The sequence below is a fragment of the Diplodia corticola genome (genome assembly GCF_001883845.1).
Source record: "Diplodia corticola strain CBS 112549 chromosome Unknown scaffold67, whole genome shotgun sequence".
NCBI lineage: Eukaryota > Fungi > Ascomycota > Dothideomycetes > Botryosphaeriales > Botryosphaeriaceae > Diplodia > Diplodia corticola.
Window position 1 is genome coordinate 144,003 of NW_017971546.1, and position 21,922 is coordinate 165,924.

Genomic DNA, 21,922 nt, shown 5'->3' on the forward strand with positions numbered 1-21,922 from the left:
CACCGTGAGTGTGGAGGAAGTGTGTCGCCCGAAACCATGAACGTCCCGCCCAAGCAACCCACCAACTGGAATGAGTACGACGGCACTCACCGCGGATCCTTTGGCTCCAACACCACGAGCATCCAGTGGATCGACGATGACGATCGGCCGCCGCGCGCCGAGAGCAGCGGCTTTGCGCACCAGCTGCGCGGGAGAAGGTGGTTTGCCCGTTTGGACGTTTGCTGGACGCGCCCGCTAACCCGCCGTCCAGGTCCTCCATGTCGATGCGCTTCAACTCAATCCGCCACGCCGGCGGCGTGAACAGCATCGACAATTTCGCCCGCTCGTGGCAGCGCGCCGCCGGGTTCTACGAGGTCCAGCCCATAGAGGGGCGTGCATTCCGCTTCTCTGAGGGCGAGGGCGTTGACGAGAGGCACGACGATATCGAGTCCACTCCCGGCGAGCGGCGATCGCTCCTGCACGAAGCTTTCGTGACCGAAGGCCGCAGATCGTCTGACAATGCCGTCGCCACTGACGAGGATCCCGACGGCCATGACGACCACCTGCACGCACCGAGAAGCGGTTCTTTCCGCGACCAGAGCATCTTTTCTATTGAGCCTTCTCTGTCCTCGCCCTTCGGCAGCAGCTATGGCACACGCTATGGCAGTTTTCGTGGAACTAACGACGCCGCCATCCGCCAAGCAGCGAGGCTCTTCCACGAGCAGCAATTGAAGGGCACCACTCAGCCAGACCAGGACCGCGAGCCGCTGCTCGTGAAGCAAGTCGAGGAGGACGGCCATGTCATCAACGTCGTCGTCGGCCAGTCCACGCTCCCGCAAACAGTCTTCAACTCCGTCAACGTGCTCATCGGGATCGGCTTGCTGAGTTTGCCCCTGGCGTTGAAGTACACTGGCTGGGTCATTGGCCTTTCGTTTTTCTTTTTCTCCGCCATCGCAACCCAATACACTGCCAAACTTTTGGCAAAGTGTCTTGACCGTGACAACTCCCTCATAACCTTTGCCGACCTTGCTTACGTTTCGTTTGGCCACCGTGCGCGCGTTGCTGTCAGCATCCTGTTCACTCTCGAGCTGCTGGCAGCTTGCGTGGCCCTTGTTGTCCTTTTTGCGGATAGTCTGGATGCTCTAGTTCCTGGTCTCGGTAATTTGGGCTGGAAGATTGTTTGCGGTATTATTTTGATACCCCTGGGTTTCCTCCCCCTTCGCCTACTCAGTTTCACGAGTGTCCTCGGCATCCTTTGCTGTCTGGGCAGTAAGTGCCAACGTCAATGTAGCCAGGCTGTTGAACCTATGCTGACAGTGCGTAGTTGTCCTTACCGTCTTCATCGATGGAGCGATCAAACCCCACCAGCCTGGATCCCTTCAAGAGCCGGCCACGACGTACCTATTCCCCGAACACTGGGCTACTGTTCCACTCGGTTTCGGCCTTCTGATGTGTAAGAACTTCCCAAGACCCGTAGAGGTCCTTGATACTGACTAGAACGCAGCACCTTGGGGCGGTCACAGTGTCTTTCCCAACATCTACAGGGATATGCGCCATCCTTACAAGTACTCCAAGGCCGTCAACGTCACATATTCCTTCACTTTCCTCCTGGATTTGAGCATGGCCGTGATCGGTCTCCTCATGTTTGGAGATGGTGTGCGGGATGAGATTACGTCCAACGTTCTGCTCACGGATGGCTACCCACGTTCGCTGTCTATCCTGATCATCGTCTGCATTGCTATCATTCCTTTAACCAAGGTCCCGCTAAAGTGAGTACTCCATCGAGACATTATGAGCTCTTCTTACTAAAATCTTTCCTCAGTGCCCGCCCCATAATCAGCACCGTCGAATTATTCTTTGGTCTCGATGCACGCACCCTTGCCGTCTCGCCAACCCTCCACGGGTCATCCGGTCTCAGCAGGGGCATTCTCAAGATCACCATCCGCATCGTTACAACCGCTGTCTTCGTCATCATTGCCATAATCTTCCCGTCGTTCGACCGCATCATGACTCTCCTCGGCGCAGTTGCCTGCTTCTCCGTGTGCCTCATCCTACCTCTGGCCTTCCACCTTAAAATCTTCGGCAAGGAGATTGGACGATTTGAGCGCTGGGGCAACTGGGCACTCATTATCCTCAGCACTATCATGGCCATAATTAGTACGGTGTTTGCCTGTTTGCCCAAGGACTTGATAGTCTCGACATGATAGTCGACTTCTTTTTGCCCAAAAATCTTCGTTGCTCATAGAACTGCATCACTTCAGCCTTTGTTTAATTGGAGCCTAAAATTGTAGTCGGACTCTTTCCTCACATGGCTACGTACGGATTTGGTTTTGAATACTTTAAGATCTCTTCACTGATCTGTTTATTATTTGGAGTAAACATGGAGAATCACTTTCGATAGGTCTATTGGCGTCTGGAGGGAAACTTCTAGTACTTGCGCTTTTGGGTTCACATATTACGCCAAGAGTGAATCGCTCCTTTCGTGTACGAATTTGCTCATATTTCTCAATGGTCTTGTCTGGATTGTGCTGCCTTCTTTCATCGCCTGGTACGCGACCAAAAGTCTACTTCACTAATACACAAAAGTTGTTCCTCTTCACGCCGGGATTCACCTCAACCTTTGAAAATTTTTGCCCTTTCTCCGCCTGATTTTCTCCGAGTTTCCAAAGCTGGTAGACCAATTTAGCCGTTATCTTTTCCCGGAGCAGGGCGTAACCGAGGCTTTTCATGATTTGCTCGAGACGTCGTCGATCGAGATAGCGAGAGTTCGTGACGCAAGGCGCGGGCAGAACGAGGAACAGACAAGGCTTCGGGAGCTCAGCAGCATCAGCAGCAGCCCCACCATCATCCAAGTCCTCGGGTCTGCGTAAAAAGGTGCGCGTGCGCTTGAGCATCTCACCACGCCCCTCAGCATCCGGGACGTAGTTGAGGACCAGCGACAGCGATATGATGTCGAAGCGTTCCTCGTCCGATGCCGCGAGCGGTCGCTTCATGAAATCCTGCTGGAGGATGCCGGGGGACTGCGAGTTCAGATCGATGCGCTCCACGACGAGATAGCGGCGCTTCGAGCAGGCGTTCTCCGTCGAGAGTGCGCCCACCTCGAGCAGTTTGCATTTCCGTCCCTCCGGGTCACCTCCCTCAGCTTTCCTGTGGGCCGAAGGCAGACCCAGCTCCTGCAGCCAGTCGACGAGCACGCGGCTGCTGTCTCCGCCGCGCTCGGAGCTCTGGCCGGTGATGCTGGCAGCCTGGTACGTCTTCAGTCCGCCCTGCTCGTCGATCTTCTTCTGAATCTCGGCCGCCCTGGCATGGTCGCCTGCTTTGACGGCTTGGGCGTGCGCCTTCTGCAGCTGGTGGTGGGTGCGGATGATGGTGGCGGTCGCTTTTGCGGAGAGGGTTGCGGCGGTTTTCTTGGTGTTTATGTGCGGGCTGCGGCCGTGGGATAGGAGGCTGGGCTTCTTGCCCTTGCGCTTCGCCGCGACCATCGGGGCTTCATATCATCTTGCGAATGGACGAAACGAGGCCAAATGATTGTCGGCGCGGGATGCGCTTGTAGCGACGGTCGGGCCGATCAGACGAAGTCTTGGCGCTACCCTCGACGCCGCTAGGCCTGGTTGGGCAGAGCAAGCGAGGCGGCGCTCAACGTTAAGTCGAAATTCGCACACCCTCTCTCTTCTGCATCCGACGACGACTTCACGACAGCCCCCCGGACGACAACAGTAGAAATGGCACCCAAGGCTAAGAGTATGTGAACGCACACCTTCAATCGCGAACGACTGGCCTGGCCGCGGATCGGACTTTGCAGCATTGCGCCCATTCGGCCAACTCCAGCGAAGTTTTCCAGAGCGCGCGTACCTTTTGGCTGAGGAGAAGCACCGGCTAACATTTTTGCGCGTTTACAGCCTCCAAGCCCTCCGCTAAGGCTTCGGCCGCGGCCAAGGCTACCCTCAAGGGTGTAAGGACCCCTCTCAGTGGCGTGTGAGCACCCGCATCGCTCACGGCCTTGTTTTGCTCACGCAAAATTAGGTCAACTCGCACAAGGTCCGCAAGGTCCGCAAGAGCACCACCTTCCACCGTCCCAAGACGCTCCAGCTCTCGCGCGCCCCCAAGTACCCCCGTACTTCGATCCCGCACCAGCCCCGTCTCGATGCGTCCAAGGTCATCATCCACCCGCTCAACACGGAGAGCGCGATGAAGAAGATTGAGGAGAACAACACCCTCGTCTTCATCGTCGACGTCAAGTCGAACAAGCGCCAGATCAAGGAGTCTCTCAAGAAGCTCTACGACATCGAGACCATCAAGGTCAACACCCTGATCCGGTAGGTCCTCGATGTTCCTTTTGTCTCCCGATTCCCGAGCTAATGAGATTTTGTTCCAGCCCTGACGGCAAGAAGAAGGCCTTCGCCCGCCTCACCCCCGATGTCGATGCCCTCGACATTGCCGCCACCAAGCTCCAGATCGTCTAAGCGACGAATCTTTGAAACAAAAGATGCAAAAAAGCTGGGGTTAGGGGGCCGGAGTTTTTTTAGCGGCTGTTGTTGCGGGCTGTACCTATACCAACTACTGCCGGGAATAAAAGTCATCTGGATCAAAAGGTGGATAGCGCTCGGAAACAGCCAATCTACAGTCATGAAGGGAAAAACCAACCAATTCTTCGATACCCGCTTCATTCATTTGAGCCAATGAAGCACGTTTGCCGTTCTTCTTGAGCTGAATTGTCATTTGAGTGAATCTGCCATCTGCTCTTTATCGAGCACGCTTCGTCTATGGTTAAAGTGGAGCTGTCTTTTTGCTACTATGATACAATGATGATGCTCGCGCCTGATATTGCAACTTCCGAATCACCTCTTAGCCCATGCGTCTGAAGTCTCGCACTGCATATCGTTTCCGTCCCAGCCCTCACATGTCGTCGCGACATGCCAAACATAGCAGTCGTCCTCGGTCCGCTCCGTCGCGCGGCGCCATCTTCTTCTTCTCCTGCTAACCTTCAAAAATCCCATTCCACATTTTGTCCCAATTTTTTTTTCTTCTTCCTTCGTCGTCGTATATCATTTAACTGGAGGTCCGCAGCGTCTCGAGCTGCTTGAGGACGACGCCGTTGGCGTCGAGGAAGCGGTCGACGCAGTTCTGCATGCAGGGCTCCTCGTACTTGTCCAGCTTGCCCGACGAGATCTTGGAGGCGACGCACTTGCGGAAGCAGATGTCGGTGAGGGAGTGGATCGCTAACGCATCGTTTCATTTTCAGCGGTCAGCTTTGATTTGATGGTATATACGGTGTGTGTAGGGTGATGATGGTGGTGTTGAGGGATGGAACTGATGACGGGACGGGTGGGAGGGGGAGGGTTTGCGCCATACAGCCTTGGATCCTGGCCTTTTGCGACTCGTTGACGACGAATTGCTGCAGCTCCTGCTTGTCGCGGTCGGAGAGCTTGGTGAGGTCGAGGTTGCCGGTGGAGAGGGAGTCCATGGTCGTTGTGGTTGTTGTCGTGTGGGCTTGTTGAATGCTGTGCGATTCGGTGGGAGCACGGGTCGAGCGAGGGAGGATTGGGACGCGATACGGATGGCTGCGTGTGCGGTGTCGGTTTGGGGTTGCGACTTTGCGAATATGACGCTGGTGATTATGATGACAATGCGCGAAAGCTTTACTTGCGGCTGGCCCGGGCTAGGCTGTGTTCGGATTGGTCGGGACTGCGGCCGTAGATCAGCCCTTGAGCGCTTATCGCCGACGCATCTCTCTCGCGCTCTTTCTCTCTCTCTCTCTCTCTTCAACCTACCTACTTCTCCATGATGGCGCATATTTGCCGAGCCCTTAGCTCTGGATTTGACTCATCATTCGTCATTCGGTCGTGAAAATGGCCCTTCGTACCGGCTCCAGTCCTCCTCCAGCCACGCCCGCTTGGCCTTGCTCTGTGTCGTAGGCAGACACTACTGATGCCTGATGGACGAGATGGTATCGGGGCATGCCGCCTTTTTTCTGCTTCATCAAAGCCGCAGCCTCCCGTCCTTCTCGTGTCCACAGGGTGTACCCATGTACCCTGGAGCCCTATGGTTGAAGCCGTCACACCGACTGTGGTCGCCCTCCTTTCGACCGCAAGCGTCAAGGCCGCGCTGACGTGACCGATGGTTCGCAAACCTTGGCTCCAGAGAAGACACGAAAACGTTCATGACGGCCACAGGTAGGTGCCGGGCGTGACGGCGTTCCGGCCGAACGGCGAGTTTGCTGTCAAGGGCCTGCTGCCGGTCACGACATGATCATCCCTTTGCTTTGAGCTCGGAAATGAGCACCCATCTCCCCTTTCTATATAGCACTCGTCGCATTACACACTAGCTTCCGTCTCTTTTCCCCAGATGAGCTTAAATGCACTTTTCCGCATATATATTATTTTTATTGATCAACAATTTCGAATCCTGCCTCCTGAGAGGATTTGGTTAATACATTATCGCCGTTGTTCCCTTCCGCTCTCCACCATCAATAATCCCGTCTTCTTCCTTTCCATTCTCTTTCCTCAACCACACAAAACCGCCACAATGCAACCGCTCTCCCTCCTCTCCAGCATCCTCCTCGTGCTCCCCAACCTCGCCGGCGCCGCCCCTGCCGCCGGCGCCGCCGGGTCCTTCCTGCTCATCCCCACCACCGACTCCGTCGCCCTCTCTTCTGCGCACTACTCCTCCTCCGACGTCGAAACATTGGGGAATGGAAGAACAGCAGCGCCGCCGAAGCATCAGCAGCAGCAGCAGCTCGCCGAGGTGGTGCTGGCGCTAGCGGACGAAAGCAGCAGCACCGACCTCGTTTCGCCGTCAGCCGTCTCCACCACCAACAAGGCGCTTTCGACCATGACGTCCGGCGCGGCGTCCGCCTTGTCGACAACGACGACGACAACAACAACGACAACAACAACATCGTCCTACGCCCCCGTAGTGGAGGAGGAGCAGGAGGAGGAGAGCGACGAGGAGAAGAAGAAGTCTTCGAGCAACCAAAAGCGAGCGTCGGAAGGAGGCAGGACGACCGGGAGCAGTTCTGCGGGGTCAGATCTGTTCTTGGGGGAGGGCAAGGTGTTTGGGGTCATGGTTCTGGGGTTGCTGGTTGTGCCCGGGGCGTTGGTCTTGGGGTTGTAATGGACCGTTTTTGTGTCTCTCTGTCTCTGTCTCTGTCTCTCTCTATCTCTCTTTTTCTCTATTCTTTTTTTTGTTTTTACTTTCTTTATATTTTTCCTTTGTTTCTCCTTTTTTTTTTAGGTGTGTGGGTATGGGCGCATTGGTTCATGCATTGCATGTCGCTGGACGTGGGAAACGGGGTTTATGGATGGGGGAGAGTAATAATTGTGCTAAAGAGGGAGAGGCGGGGCAGTGTGGGGGCAGTAATGTCTAGTAAGCTGGATGCAGGGACGCGCTGCTGACAGGCGTGGTCAGATGCAGTGGCGGGACGACAAGGGAGTGGGCGCGTAGATATCGCAGGGCGGCGTTCGGAAAGCCGGGGCTGAGATGAGCAGGAAGGACAAAAAAAAACCTCCCGGGGCGGGAAGGCTGGAGGGATGCGCATCCGTCGCGATGTGCGATGTGCGAAACGGGAAAAAGAAAGGACCAGAGAACGGCGGGCGGGTGGTGAAGAAGGGTCAGAAACGGGCGGCTTTATTCCTGGATGAGGGCAGTGCTGCTATTGTCTTACTCACACTTGGGCGCTCTCGCTCCAGATGTGGGCAATCCGGGTACCTGCGAAGATATTCTGCACCTATCGTTACACAACTGCGGCACAGAACCGTCTTATCGTTCCTCCCGAGCATCTCTCTCAGCCTCGAGTGCCTAGTACCTCGAACATCACACGTTGCCGGAGAAGACTGATTTCAGCGTCGTCAACCTGCGCAGGCGTGGGACTCGAGGAGAGAACAGCATGCAGATCATTCTCGTTAGATGGTTTTCTTGTAGACAGAAGCAACCATGTTCTGGTTTCTTGCCCAAAGCGTATGGTCTCGAGGGCGTGGGATGGTTTTGCAGCATCACGCGGGTACAGCTGGTTATTCGAGGCGCAAAGGTCTGGCCGCAGCAGAGACGGCGGAGTCATTGTGGGACTCTGGTGGAGAGGGGCGGTGTATGGGGCCTGCGCAGGCGGCCCTGCAACGGGCGGCCTCTGAGGCTCAAGTAGGAGTGGCTTAGTTGGGGGCCAAAGTCCGGGGGAACCACGCGCAGGGACCAGCATGACGGCAAGCAGCTCAACGTCCGTCCGTGTGTTTTCCTGCGCCACAGCCACGGACTCTGGCTGAATCCTTCCAGAAAACCCACGTCCAGCCACTCACCGGCCCCGTCTCGAGCCCTGCGGACTCCATTCCCGGAATAGTCGCCAGCCCATTCGCCGCCGCCGCCTTCTGGGCAGATCTCAAGGCTGAATCTCACCCGGCCTTGACTCTTTCTGCTGCACGCCATGTAGCATCCCTGGTCCGTCTCCCTGCTGCCGGCGCCCATCCATGACGTACGGGATACCGAGCCCGGTTACCGGGGCCGCTCACCAAGTCAGCAACGGGAAATAGAACAGTGCACTGCTGCCAAAGAGGACTGAACACACGACTCGCCATCACCATGTCCCCAGGCAGCCAACACCGCCATGGTTTTGCTGTTGGTTTGCGCATTTGCGCAACTTCGCTTCTCCGCACCCGCGACCCGGCCTAGAGTCCCACCGTGATGATGTCTGCCTGACGGTGTCCCGTCCGGTGAGAGGGCGATGACTCCCCCAAACCTTACCCTTCCATTCGTCTTTCGCCCTCTTGATCCTTCGGGGCTGTGTCATGTGGATGATGGTAAACGGGAGGCCTCTGCCTTGAGGGAGGCCGGGTAGCCATCAGACTGTGTGGATATAAAGTCTACATCCATCCCATTGTCCAATATGAATTCGCCATCACTATCAAACAGCTTCACAACACCAACAGCAGCAACAATGGCAGTCATGACTTTCGACCCCAGAGAGCAAGTTCTCCAACTGCTGCGTCGCAGCACCTTCACCATCCCGGACCTTAAGGAATGCTTCCGGGACTGGCCTGTCGCATGCAGCCCGCACCTGGACCAGATCCGCAAAGACGTCCATGCCTGGCTAGAAGAGTAAGCAGCAATCACCACTTCATCGTGTATAAACAGTCACTGACACGACTCCAACAGGACTCTCGGCGAGGGTAGAGCACTCAAGATCTCCAAGCGCGCAGACTTCGGCCTCTTCGGCGCCACCGAATGGCCCTACGCCAGCTACGAGCGGTGCCGGATCGCCTGCCTCTTCTGCGCCTGGGTCTTCACCTGGGACGACGAGATCGACTCGTCCCTGGGCTCCATGGGCGACGACCTCGAGAGCGCGCAGACGTACCGCTTCGAGACGATCCAGTTCGTCAAGGAGACCCTCGGCCTCTGCCCCCCGAGCCCGGCCGGACCCCCCTCCAACAAGATCATCCGCAACTTCCAGGTCGTCGGCGACGCGCTGCGCGCCGCCTACTCGCTCCCCCAGCGCCGCCGCTTCTTCGCCGAGGTCGACCGCTTCATGCAGGGCACCGAGGACGAGCAGCGCCGCCGGCTGCTGTCCCGCGACCTCCCCACCCTCGCCCAGTTCTGGGAGTACCGCCTCGGCTCCAGCGCCGTCAACATCTGCACCGCCCTCATCGAGTACGCCCACGGCGACACCCACACGGCCCTCCCCGAGCCCGTCTGGGCCGACCCGGACCTCCACACCGTCCTGCGCAACACCAACATCCACCTCTCCGCCCTCAACGACCTCTACTCCCTCAAGAAGGAGGTCGCCAACGACGCCGTCGAGTCGCTCGTCCCCATCCTGCTCGCCAACGCCGCCGTCCCCGACCTCCCCGCCGCCGTCGCCCACGTCGCCGCCTTCGTCGCCGAGCGCTCCGCCGAGCTGGACGAGTGCGCCGCCCGCCTGCTCGAGCGGTATCCCGAGTGCGCGGCGGATCTGCGCCGCTTCGTCGACAACTGCCGCTGCATGTGCACCGGGAACCGCACGTGGAGCCTCAGCACCGGCCGCTATGGCATCTCACAGCGCGACGTCAGTCCCGCGGATGGGTCTATCTTTATGGATCTGGCGGAGCTGTGTGCCAAGGGCGAGCCGGAGAGGAGGCCTGGCAGCCCCGAGGAAATGGGGTGTTGAGGATGGGTGTCGTTCCGTTTCCTCCACCCCCCTTTTTTTCTTTTGGTGGTGTTTTCGGCGTACTGCTGGGAAGATGGCTGGGTTGCTATTTTGGGGGTGTGGATGTGTGACTGATTGATTGGGGGTGGCTTTAGTTTTTTTGTTTTTTTTTTTTTTGCGAAGAACAAGACTTCTTTTGGAATGGCTCACGCCTCATGTGGTACGACATCTATTACGTAGCATCGCATTTTCAGCATGTTTAGGGAGTGATTGGATACCTCTGTTTTGGATCATGTATATATGACAATCTTGAAAGTGTTTTCAAACTGTAATATGAGAAACCGAATGTGACAACCCGTGAGCTTGTAGTGGGCAATGATGCTCACTTCGCAAGGAATCTCTGATTTCTGTTGGCGCAAGGGTAAAGCTGTAGTATTGGCCGAGGTTTGCCGGGGAAGAATCTTGCCATCAGGCCCCTTGTCCTGACGCGAAAAGTTTTGGTCACGTTACCGACATGACTTGTGGGTCGCAAACAGCTTTCACTGATTCCATCCCCGTATGGCTCACAACCAAACATACTTGTAGATGTTTGTTTGACACTCAAAGAAGAATGTGCATATTTCGTAACGGAGTGTATATCAAGATAGACTGCTGGCCATCATCTCTATTCTTTCTTAGCCAAGTCTGTATATTTTTTACACGGACGTACACGGTGGGATCGTCGTCCATGAGAACCGGGGAGACGGACCAGATTTCCGAGCTCATGAGACTGGCCCCGTTGTGCCTTTCTACCATCTGCTGGTTTTGCTGCAGGCTAGCCCCGTCGCCTGACCATCTGGACGAATACACGAGCCTCATCTCCGGCAGTTCCTCACTCCGACTTCCGCAGAATTCTACACTCAAGTTGTTCCTGGCCCAATTGTGGAAGCCCTGGAGTCCAGGACCAGAGATTGGGTCGGGTTTTGCATTTTCATAGACACAGTTCAAGTCAAAGCCACAAGCCAAGCCATGGCCACGGTGTGCAGTTCGGGTGGGGATCGACAGGGGTCGGCAGCCAGGTTTTCTGCAAAAGGACAAGAAGCGACGTGCTCGGTTCCGATCGAGAAGATCCATCGTTGGCAGCTAGATTTGACAATAGAGCCTCTTGGTTGATGGCAGTTTGATCCAAGCGTTCGTGTGCTCTCATCAGGTCCTGATGCTTCGGCGGCCGGGTCCAGCGCGGTACGGTGTCCTCTGGGCCGGTTTAAGAACAAGTCTTCTCGCGCTGAACTCGTCAACTCCGGCAAGAGACGTGGCTGATGCAGGTCACGAGAGAGTGGATGGACTGGCGCAGGCAGGGGCACGGGGCAAGTGTTGTCGGAGTAGGGTTTTTGTCGGGACGGGGAGCAGGGCTGGCACTGGGCTGCTGGCGGGCCGAGCGGTAGCGTGTGAGCTGCCAAGGCCGACAAGCGCGACGCATCTGCCACCTCTATCTACTTGCGCCGCCCACACATCTCCAGACTCACCTTGGCAAGCGCCCAGCTCCTCGCCAACTGCACGTCGCCTCTGTCTGCGTGCCCGACGGCGTAGCCCGAGCCCCCGCTCCGCCTGCCCCGCCCGCAACGCTGCCCCCGAGCGCGACGCCCCACGAGACCCGCTCAACCGCTCACCCGCCAACCTCCTCCGCGCCTCCATCGCGACCTGCATGCCCGTGCCACCACCGCACACCGCCCGCCGTTTCTGACATCGCCGGGCGTCATGGCCTGGCAGAGCCCCTCCGCCATGGGTAACGGCCAAGCCCAGCAGGCCGACACCCAGGGCCCCGTCGGCACCGAGTACACATTGCAGGGTGCGTCCAAGCTCCCAGCCCGCTCCCAGCCCGCTCCCTTCCCCCAACCGCTGACCCGGCCGTCCAGGCGTGATGCGCTTCCTCCAGCTCGAGTGGCACAACCACGAGAGAGCCCGCAATGCCTGGGACATCGAACGCGCCGAGATGAAGGCCAAGATTGCGAAGCAGGAGGGCGAGGTCCGCAGCGCCAAGCGCCTCAACGACCAGCTGGAAAAACACGTCAAGATGCTGGAGAACGCATTGAGGAACGAGCGCCAGAAGAGCAAGGCCCACGCCCAAGGCGAGAAGCCCGCCGACCAGGACAAAGGCAAAGAGCGCGCCAGCCCCGACCTCAAGCGCAAGCGTGCGTCGACAAGGCCCCTCGTATCTGGTGCAGCTGCTGATATCTTGCTACAGCCGCCAACAAGCAGCACAACTCCTTCCTCGACATCGAACTCGAGTCCCACGAGCAGCCCGAGCAGGAACGCGAAGCCGCGCGCGACAAGTCGAGGCAGTTCCTCACCAAATGCGTCGAAGAAATCACCTACCTCTTGCAGCCGCCAGCCCATCCTCCGCCCACGCACGCTCAGTTACACTCGATGGCCAACTCGTCCGGTTTCATGAACCAGGACATCCCTTTGGAGGAGGCATACATGCAGCAGCACCGTCAAAAGGGAATCCCCATGACCCTGCCGCAGCAAGCTCCCATTCCCAACCATCAGCCGCCGCCCGTGCCGTCTCTCGCTGATGTTCCTAATCTCACTCACACCTCGCAATTGCCCCAGCAAGCCCCTTTTATGACCAGAGAGCCGCCGAGCGCCCAGCCGCTTCCCCAAATCCCCGTCTCTGCCGATGCGCCTCAGTCACACATCGAAGCCGAGCCCCAATTTTCGAACATGCCCGAGGAGGAGGTGGAAAAGGTCACGCACAGCTATGACAGCTACGGCCGCCCGCTCCCTGCGAGAGAATCCGAGCACGGCAGCGTTCAGAGCACTGTGACCGAGGACCCCGACGGCTGGAACTTCGACGACACGGCCCCACCGCCTGAGCCGCCGCCAGAGGTTCCGCCGCCGCGGAGACCCGACACGGACATTTTTCCGAGCGCCAACAGTATTCCGGCCAAGTCTCCGCCCCGCTCTGGTCCGCAATCACACAGGAGAAAGAGTTCAGGCGCGCAGTCAATGTCGCGGAGGAGAAGTCAAGGAAACGAGATGGGCGACGTCTCTGCGCAGGGCGCCAAGGCCGATCCTCAGCAGTTCAAGGTCCGATATGCTCTCCGCGGTCATCTTGACGTCGTCCGCTCCGTCATTTTCACCGGGGGAGGCACGCCCTCGGAGCCCGAGATCTGCACCGCGGGTGACGATGGCACGATCAAAAGATGGATAATACCAGCCAGCTATGCCGCCGGGCAACACAACTCTCTCGGTGCCGACATTGATATCCAAAGCTATTTCACTCACAGAGGACACGAGGGCGTGGTCACGTCTCTTGCCGCATCCAACGCAAGCTTCTCGACCGGTGGAAGAGTCACGGGCGACGGGTGGATATTCTCAGGTGGTCAGGATGCAAGTGTCAGAGTTTGGGAAAGAGGACGTGTCGATCCGAAGGCGACGCTTGATGGCCACACGGATGCTGTTTGGGCTGTCTGCGTCCTCCCGTCCAACTGCGGACAGGTGTTCGGTGGAGGCGCGAGCAACTTCGGCGGTCCTGAACGGGTGCTCTTGGCCTCTGGCTCGGCCGACGGCACCATCAAGATCTGGGCCGTCAGCGCGCCTCCTCAGCTCGTTTCTCCCTCAGCCGGCTCGAGGCGCGGAGTCGGCGGCAGCCGCAGGCATTCCGTCACCTCGGGCTCAAACTTCCCGTCTTCGCCCCAGCCCAGCGTGGCCACGTCGACGCCTTTCCACTGCACGCTCGTCCACTCGATCGAGCGCGCGGGCGTGCCGTCGCCGACGTGCATCACCCCGCTGTCCAAGACGGGCGAGACCATCGTCGTCTCGTACACGGACGCGTCGATCCTCATCTTCGACACGCGCACCGGCGAGGAGATCATCGGCATGGCCAGCGGCGAGACGTACGACGGCACGGGCAAGACGGGCGTCAACACGGTGGTCGCGGTCCCCTCGATCGAGGCGTCGTCGAGCGCCGAGGCGGGCCGCGGCAGCGGCGAGGAGGAAGGCGGACTGCACGGCGCGACGGGCACGGCGGGCGGCGTCGAGGGCGTCGTCATCAGCGGACACGAAGACAGGTTCATCCGGTTCTTCGACGCCAACAGCGGTAAGTGTTTGCCCGAGTACAACAGCTCAACTCAAAAAAAGCCGTCGGAACTTGTTTTTTTTTTTTTTTTACTGACGCAAACAAAAACCCAGGCCAATGTACATACTCGATGCTCGCGCATCCCGCCGCGATTTCCGCACTCCACCTGTCGCCCGACGGCCGCGAGGCCGTGTCGGCGGGCCACGACGCGTCGATTCGGTTCTGGTCGCTCGAGAAGCGCATCTGCACGCAAGAGATATCGAGCCACCGCATAATGCGCGGAGAAGGGGTTTGCAGCGTCGTGTGGAGCCAAGACGGACGCATGGTCGTTTCTGCGGGCGGCGACGGTGTGGTGAAGGTGTTTGTCAGGAGCCTCATTCACGCGTAGTAGTAGTAGGTTGGTTGTGGGGTTGGGTGGGTGGGGAGCGGCATGTGTGTATGGGATTTTTCAACGATGGATTGTTATGGGACGGATGGATGGATGCATGGATGGATGGATGCATGAGATGATATGCAAAAAAACAAAGCCGGCCGGGCGTCGGGGAGACACTCGCGCGCTACGAATACAGGAAACGGCATTTTTTTTTGCCCCCCCTCCTACCCCTTAATAGTTGATGGAGATGTTTTGATTGGGCTTTTTTTTTCTTCCGGGGGATTGAACGCCTCACGTATTTCAAAAGAGAGGATGATGATGATGATGATGAGAGAGAACAGAGAGGAGGGAAGGGGCGGGAGGAAAGGCGTTGATTAGTCTTTGTCGTTTTCCCTTTTTTACTCTACGTTCCATGGTGTAGTAATGTCCTGCTTCCTCCCTCTTCCTTCCTCCCACTCCGCGCTTTCTCTTCTCTTTCTTTCTTCTTCTACCACTACTGCCGCTTGATGGAGGGGGGTGAGCCGAGCGCAAAATACCATATAATCATTTTTTTCTCCCCTCCCCCACCTTCTCTCTTCTCTTCTTCAGATTCTTGTATGAAGCTTATGGCTTTTGCTTATTCTTCTTTTTTATTGTTTTCTGATCTCCGTTTGAGAGAGGAGGCATCGCATCTCCCATCTTTCTCGCTACTACTACTACTACTCCTCGATCGCTATATTGCATCCCGCCTTTGCTTACTACTGGGCATTTGGAAGGCGCAACGCACGGTCTTCGACACTGCACATTTATCATCGTTTATTTGGTGGATGTGTGTGTGGGTGTGTCTCGTGGGGAGATAGGGCACTTTTTTTTTTGCGCCGTCGCATCGTTGCTGCATACTCGGGGAAGGGGAATCACAAAAAAAGGAGGCATAAAGGCCAGATGTTAGTTCTGAGAGAGCGAGAGAGGGACAGAGAGGGACAGAGAGAGAGAAGAGAGGGAGAGAAAGAGAGAGAGAGAGAGAGAGAAAGCAAAACCAGAAAAAAAAACAAATTTATTACTTGCAGTAGTGCCCGATGCCGATCGTTTTTCGTGTCGTTCCGTCGTCGTCGATGGATGCTTTGAGGGCGCGAGAGGGAGTAGAGAGAAGGGAGGGCGGGGGAAAAAAGTATAAGCTGAAACCGGATGCGGGATGGGTGAACTTTTTCCTTTTTTTGAAGAGAGAGCGAGATAGGGGTGCTCGTGACAAGCGGCAGAGCGGCTGTTGAGGTAGCTGCCGAGGGGATGGCTATGGCGGACGACCGGTTCCGGAGCGTGAGTTTTCATCAAGTGAAAAAGTCACGTCTATACCGGTACCTTGGCGGCAAGGGGGGAAAGGTGAGGTGAGGCTGAAGCTTTTTCTTTAGTGCGAGGGATGCGGAAAGGGCTTACTAGCGGGTCGGGCTGCGGAGACGGGAGCGGGGGTGTGCGTGTGTGCGTGTGGCGCCGGCGGGGTTACCGGTATGGGGTTTGCAGCAGCGCCAACAAGGTATGTGCGTCGCGTCTGGGCTGCGTGGATGGTTGGAGAGGGTTTTGGTGTGCCACCAGACGCGGTCTAGCCCCGGTCTGAGACAGGGGTGCGTGGCTATTAGTGGCAACGAGGAAGTGTCACACCCAGCGGCGGAAAGTCACGATGATGGCTGTTGCGGCTGGCTGATGACTCGTTCGCTCTCCCCTTCCCCTCTGCGGAGGCGGGGCGTCCCGAGCAACGCACACCGTCTCGCGGGCCCGAGGAGACAAAGGGTTCCGGTCGTTCCGCGGGGGGTTACGCAGGAGCTGAGGCCGCGTTACAAGGCGCACTAGACTGTAGGTCTCATTCCTTCTTGCGGGGTTGGGCTGCTGCTCGCTGCTGCAAGGGGCCGCCACCTGCGCAAGCTCCGCGCGCCGGAAGGAGCGGGCTGGGCTCCGTATCTGGCTATTTGGCTTCGTTTGCCGCTGCTCGTACCCTCCTCTCACCTCAGCATCTTCTCAGCTGGTTGCCATTAGTATTCCTATTCGCCTTCTCACGGTTGCTACCTACTCTTACTTGGGCTCCAAGACATTGTCGCACGCGCCGTGCTGCATACTGCTCGGCTAGCATATCAACTTCAACGTGAGTGGTCGCTTGTTTTGTTTAAAGAGCTCCCGCATGTTTCAAGATACGGTCACACAAGAAAAAGAAGGCTGCACCGGTCAGGTCGTTTGTCCACTGGATTGGTTCTACGCATCGTCGACGATTGGTAGAACGTGGACTTCGGCCGGGGCTCGGGCCTGCACGAAGGAACGCGCCTGCTGCATGCGCACGTATTATATACAGACACTTCAACCTCTCGTCTTCTTGCACCTGTTGTCTGACCCTACCTTTGCCTGTCGTGTAACTCGACATTCTTCCCTATTTTGTACATGTTTTCCCCAGTCAATTGCAGTCCCAGTCAGCCTGCTGACGTACCTCCCTCTTCTCAGCCAAACTCCTCTTTCCCTTTAAACTCGGACACGCACACGCTCCACCTTCTTCCACCACCATCAACCATGGCCGCCGCTCAGCCCCAGCCCATCTCCAAGCTCGCCCCGACCGCCGTCGCGCCCAACAGCCGCCACCTCCTCCCCCTCGCCGAAGTCCCGACACCGGAGCCCTCCCCTTCGCCTTCTCACACCAACACCAGCATCAACAACGACAACGAAAACAGCAACTCCACTCACGCGGCGGCCCCTCCGCCCACCCTCCAACTCCCAAACAAGAACAAAGACCTCCCCCCCACACCTCCCCGCACCGGCCGCTCCTCCCCAATCACAACCACCACCACCACCACATCATCTCAACCACCCAACAACCCTCACCATCCTCCCGCCCACCCCCACCCCCTCCCCCTCCCCGCCTCCGACACCTCTCCCGCCTTCCCCTCCTCCGAACCAGCCACGCCAGCCGCCCTCCTCCCCCACCCCGTCAACGACGACCCCTTCGTCCCGCACAGCAGCCACTTATACGGCCGCTCCTACACGCCCCACCCCGACGACTTCCGCCCCCCGCCGCAGCACGTGCAGTCGACGGCGGCGGCCAGCGTCGCGTACTGGGAGCGCTTTCTGGCGACGGGGTGCACGGCCGAGACGATGGTGGTGGAGCCGGTGGGGTGGGGTGGGGGTGGGGGTGACGGAAACGGAAACGGTGGTGGTGGTGGTGGAAATGGTGGTCCAGGTGCGGCGATCGGGCGGTGGGTTTTTGCGGTGGGGGGGTGCGTCGTCAAGACTAATCATTTTGCGGTGGGGGCAGAGGGGGAGGCGGCGGCGGCGGCGGCGGCGGCGGCGGCGGCGGGCAGGAGGAGGAGGAGGGAGTATGCGGGCGTGGATGCGAATGAGGTTGCGGCGTTGGGGTTGGTGCGGGGGAACGGGGAGGGGGAGGGGGATGGCGTGCGCGTGCGCGTGCCGCGGGTTTATTTTGCGGGGAAGTTGCTCGGGGGGGATGTGTTGGTGCAGGAGAGGTTGCCCGGGGTGAGCTTGGAGGTGGCGTGGCCGTATCTGGACCGGGAGGCGAAGAGGGGGGTGAGGAGGGAGGTGAGGGCGTTTGCGAGGCGGTTGGCCGAGACGGTGGTCAGGCACGACGGCGGGACCAAGAGGGCGTATGTCGTGGATGATTACAGCGCCATTTGGGCGAGGGCGCTGACGCCGAGGGAGAGGAGGTTGATGCTTCCGCCGCCGCCGTCTGCGTCTGCGTCCGTCTCGCAGCAGAGAGCGAAGTCGGCGTTTGCCGCGGGTAGCGGGGCCGCACGAGCGGGCATCGGTTGGGGGACGATGAGGGGCGGCCACGACGATGGTGGTGTTGTTGCTACTACTACCGGCGGCAAACGCAAAGACAGCGGCCTCGACTCCTCATCCTACTCACCACCGCCACCACGACGCTTCCAAACCAGCACCAACGTCTTCCACGACTCGTCTTCCTCGGACAACGACGACCCAGCCTACTCTCTCGACCACCCCGACTCGGACACTCGCTTCGCCCACAACGACCTCAGCACTTCCAACATCATCGTCGACCGCGGAGAAGATGGCACAGTCCACGTCGTCGGCATCATCGACTGGGAGCACGCCGGCTGGATCGGCTGGCGCACCACGGCCGCCGTGCATCGCGAGCTGCGCGCCCCGCTGGTCGACATGTATGACAGGGAGGAGTTTGATCAGGAGGAGTGGGAGGATTTGGTCATGTGGAAGGGGCTGTATGACGATAGTGATGACGAATGATTGGGCGAGTGGGGCTGGTGGGGTTGGTAGGGAAGGGGGTGGGTGGATGGATGGGCAGTGAGTGAGTGCGAAGGCCTGATGAGCGGCGGGCATCGTTCGATTGTCGAGATCAAAATGAAATGAGATATTTTTGCAATGTCGTGAGCGGAGGAGGTTACATGCCGGGATCGAAGGATCCATAGAGTCAAGACATGTGAACGGTAACAAGAGAAAGAAGGAGCATAAAGACGATTTTCTACTTTGGGAGACAAAAGGACCAATCATGACATGGCCACGAGCAGAATCTCATCACCCTCCTAGACACGCACACTCGTATCGAACTCCGCGCCACCTACAATGGCCACCGAGACTTCGTTGCTTCTCTGTCCGGATGACAGCATCAGCTATTCTTTACATCACAAAAACTTCCACCTGGTACTCTCGTGCTCTATTTGCAGAGCATAATATGAGAGAAAAGAAAAGAAATGTAACTACATACAATACAATACATCCATCATCCCGTTCTTTTTTTTTTTTTTAAATTACACCAACACAACTCCGGATGCGAACTCGACCTTTTTCCTCCCCCGCTGTACCTACTATAAATCACTCATCCTCATCATCATCACAACGCCGCCATCCCCACCGCCACCAACCCCGCCACAATCAACAACGACAACGACAACGACACGGACCCACCCCCACCCGCCGCCGCGCCCGTCGAGTCTCCACCACCGCCGCTACTGTCGCCGTCGCTGTCGCCATCCGCAGCAGCAGCAGTAGTATCAGAAGTCCCGTTACCACTCGCCGTGCGCAGCCGTCGGACGACGCTCGCATTGACCCCAGCACCACCACGACCATCGCCCACGACAACAAAGCCGCTCTGCAGCGCTTCCAGCGCCGCGAGCTGCTGCCCTAGGCCGTGGCAGGAGACGCTGCTGCTGCTGACGTCCTCGCTGGTTGTGGTATTGGTTGTGGTATTGGTGGTGGTATTGTTGCAGAGAGGTGTGATAGCGGCGGCGGTGGCGGAGAGGGCGGCGGCGATGGCGGGGGAGAGGTGGGGTTGGAACAGGGGGATGAGGGAGAGGTGGTGGAGGGCGGAGGCGGTGGAGCCGGCGTGGGTGGAGTCGGTGCAGTCGTCGCTTCCAGGCGGCGAACCGGTCGTCTCATGGCAGGAGGGTTCGGTGATGGTGTTGTTGGCTGAGGGGGGGAAGAAGGTGGCGAGGAGGGTGGAGACGTGGGAGGTGGTGCGGTTGGACCAGGTGGTGGAGGAAGTCTGCGGGAGGGGAGGTTGGATGGTTAGTTTTGAGGTTTTTCTTTTTTTTTCTTTTTTTTGGAGGTGGGATGCGAGAGACGACGGGGTAGTGAAAAAGAGGTGATGATGGCGTCGCCATAGTCTGGATAGGGAGAGCATCGGCAGGTAGGAGACTTACGATGTTTGCTAGGATGGCACAGCCATAGGCAATGGATGCGGCGGGCTCTGACCACTGTTCGTGGGAGACGATAGAGCAGTTGCTCGATGCGTTTGCGTGGCTGAAGACTCGGGAATCTTTGTCGATCAGCTCCGTCGCGAGCATCCAGTCATAGGCCCGCGCTGCCCAGTCAGCATAAGTGTGGTTGCCGGTGAAGCGGGCCAGGCGGGCAGCCAGCTGGAAGAAGCTGGCCTGGGTAAAGGTATCCTTGCTGTCGTAGCCGTCGCTAAAAGTAAAGATTGCTTCACGCATGCCGCCACCGCAGGTCTTCTCGTCCCAGCGGGGGACTTGGACTTCGAAGACAGCACTTGCCAGCTTCTCCCACGTCGGCTTGTCGCTAACAGCAGGCAGTCCACGCTCTGCAGCTGACAGGGCAGTGAGAGCCCACCTGGCTTGCCCGTGGTTCGTGAGTGTTAACGATTGGTTGGGCGGCATGTAGTCGTCATCCGGCCCCATCTGGCCGAGCAGTGCGGCTTGCACGGCGGCATTGTGCGATGCGTCGCCCGTCAGGTACCAGTATTCCAACAAGGAGTCCCACGCGGTAGCCGACTCCTCCCAGGTATAGGGGTCGGGGAAGTTGCCAATACCGCCGTAATCCTCTACATCAAAGTCGATGACGCCGGTAGCAATCTGCTTCACAGCGGAACTGAGAGCATCTAGTGACTTGTTAGTGGCAGAGATTCTTCCTTGGTTTCTCTCAAACTGACCAGGATCATTGACGGGATAATCAAGAGCTGTTGCAGAGTTGATGGCCAAGAAGGCCGAGGCCAGGGCGGCGAGGCGTGACGTGTGATTGAGCATGGTCGATGGTCAGACTGAAGGCTCAATGGCGCGCGAACCGGGGCTTATGTATAGCATTGGGATTGCCGCTATGGGAGGCTGTGCGCAGGATTACCGTAATCTCCAACACGCCGTTCGAATCCTTCGAGCGGGCCTTTGTGGGGGCGGAACTGGGCGTTTGGCCAACTCCATGGCGGCTGGCAAGAGCAGCGTGAGATGGCAATCTAAGGCTTGCACCTCGTCCGCCGATTGCAATCCCACCAACCGATGCTGGGACGAGCACGTGTGCAATGTTGGCGGACGATGGATTCGCAATCCGCCCTTACAGCCATGTAGCGGCTATGGACTTGGCATTTCCCTTTTGGGCAAGTCGCTATGCCAGAACCTCGGTGGGTCTCCCATGCGCCATGTGCTGCTGCTCAGCGATCATGCCAGATGACAGGATGCATAGTGTTCGTTCTTCTCGCGCAGCTGGGCTCGCTTCGGCGGCGTGGCTAATCTGTTTTTTGGGCTCCCACGCGCACCGCCTTTTTGTTCTTTTCAACCATTCTTTTGGTGAGTGTCAGACTGGCACCATGGATACGAGCCCTGCCAGCTTCCGCTTCTCGTTACGCCACTACACGTATGACGCGCATGGAGTCGACCACCATCTCGAAGTGGCGTTAGAAACGATGACTTCATTGGAGAATCTCCAGTACCCACACTCGCAGCGCAGCGACAGGTATCCCCGAAGCTAGTGCAAAGCTTGGCGGGCGAGAAAGCTTGAGTCGTGGCATTTACCGCCATCTCCACATGCTGGGAAAAAAGAGTAATTTTGCCGGTGGGTCTTTCGTAACCCTAAGAAGCTCCTCGAAGCTTCCAGTATCCGTCGTGTAGAATAGAAAAAGGCGGGCAAAGAAGAGCAAGGCGGGAAAAAATGAACAAGTTACATGATTGCGTTT

At 57.9% G+C, this 21,922-nt stretch overlaps 9 protein-coding genes across 9 annotated transcripts; 6 read left to right on the forward strand and 3 right to left on the reverse strand.

Moving 5' to 3' along the window:
• Positions 1-36: 36 nt before the first annotated feature.
• BKCO1_6700046 (transmembrane amino acid transporter) lies at positions 37-2,183 on the forward strand (the record flags this gene model as incomplete). Its single annotated transcript, XM_020278361.1, has 5 exons — positions 37-197; positions 251-1,248; positions 1,304-1,432; positions 1,484-1,748; positions 1,802-2,183. 5 exons carry the CDS (start codon positions 37-39, stop codon positions 2,181-2,183), a joined length of 1,935 nt encoding a protein of 644 aa, XP_020126338.1.
• Positions 2,184-2,543: 360 nt separating this feature from the next.
• BKCO1_6700047 (nucleolus protein) lies at positions 2,544-3,461 on the reverse strand (the record flags this gene model as incomplete). The annotated part of the gene is made up of 1 exon (XM_020278362.1): positions 2,544-3,461. The coding sequence occupies one exon, from the start codon at positions 3,459-3,461 to the stop codon at positions 2,544-2,546; it is 918 nt and encodes a 305-aa protein (XP_020126339.1).
• A 240-nt stretch (positions 3,462-3,701) lies between these two features.
• On the forward strand, positions 3,702-4,442 carry BKCO1_6700048 (60s ribosomal protein l25; the record flags this gene model as incomplete). The annotated part of the gene is made up of 4 exons (XM_020278363.1): positions 3,702-3,720; positions 3,879-3,931; positions 4,003-4,295; positions 4,355-4,442. The coding sequence occupies 4 exons, from the start codon at positions 3,702-3,704 to the stop codon at positions 4,440-4,442; spliced, it is 453 nt and encodes a 150-aa protein (XP_020126321.1).
• Positions 4,443-5,028: 586 nt separating this feature from the next.
• On the reverse strand, positions 5,029-5,443 carry BKCO1_6700049 (mitochondrial import inner membrane translocase subunit tim8 protein; the record flags this gene model as incomplete). Its single annotated transcript, XM_020278364.1, has 2 exons — positions 5,029-5,198; positions 5,332-5,443. 2 exons carry the CDS (start codon positions 5,441-5,443, stop codon positions 5,029-5,031), a joined length of 282 nt encoding a protein of 93 aa, XP_020126322.1.
• A 1,061-nt stretch (positions 5,444-6,504) lies between these two features.
• On the forward strand, positions 6,505-7,092 carry BKCO1_6700050 (uncharacterized protein; the record flags this gene model as incomplete). Its single annotated transcript, XM_020278366.1, has 1 exon — positions 6,505-7,092. One exon carries the CDS (start codon positions 6,505-6,507, stop codon positions 7,090-7,092), a length of 588 nt encoding a protein of 195 aa, XP_020126316.1.
• A 1,810-nt stretch (positions 7,093-8,902) lies between these two features.
• BKCO1_6700051 (terpenoid synthase) lies at positions 8,903-10,108 on the forward strand (the record flags this gene model as incomplete). Its single annotated transcript, XM_020278367.1, has 2 exons — positions 8,903-9,063; positions 9,121-10,108. 2 exons carry the CDS (start codon positions 8,903-8,905, stop codon positions 10,106-10,108), a joined length of 1,149 nt encoding a protein of 382 aa, XP_020126315.1.
• Positions 10,109-11,824: 1,716 nt separating this feature from the next.
• On the forward strand, positions 11,825-14,535 carry BKCO1_6700052 (striatin pro11; the record flags this gene model as incomplete). Its single annotated transcript, XM_020278368.1, has 4 exons — positions 11,825-11,915; positions 11,983-12,258; positions 12,312-14,168; positions 14,261-14,535. 4 exons carry the CDS (start codon positions 11,825-11,827, stop codon positions 14,533-14,535), a joined length of 2,499 nt encoding a protein of 832 aa, XP_020126314.1.
• Positions 14,536-17,046: 2,511 nt separating this feature from the next.
• Positions 17,047-18,750, forward strand: BKCO1_6700053 (phd transcription factor; the record flags this gene model as incomplete). The annotated part of the gene is made up of 1 exon (XM_020278369.1): positions 17,047-18,750. The coding sequence occupies one exon, from the start codon at positions 17,047-17,049 to the stop codon at positions 18,748-18,750; it is 1,704 nt and encodes a 567-aa protein (XP_020126313.1).
• A 604-nt stretch (positions 18,751-19,354) lies between these two features.
• Positions 19,355-21,002, reverse strand: BKCO1_6700054 (glycoside hydrolase family 76 protein; the record flags this gene model as incomplete). The annotated part of the gene is made up of 3 exons (XM_020278370.1): positions 19,355-20,005; positions 20,163-20,857; positions 20,909-21,002. 3 exons carry the CDS (start codon positions 21,000-21,002, stop codon positions 19,355-19,357), a joined length of 1,440 nt encoding a protein of 479 aa, XP_020126344.1.
• Positions 21,003-21,922: the final 920 nt, after the last annotated feature.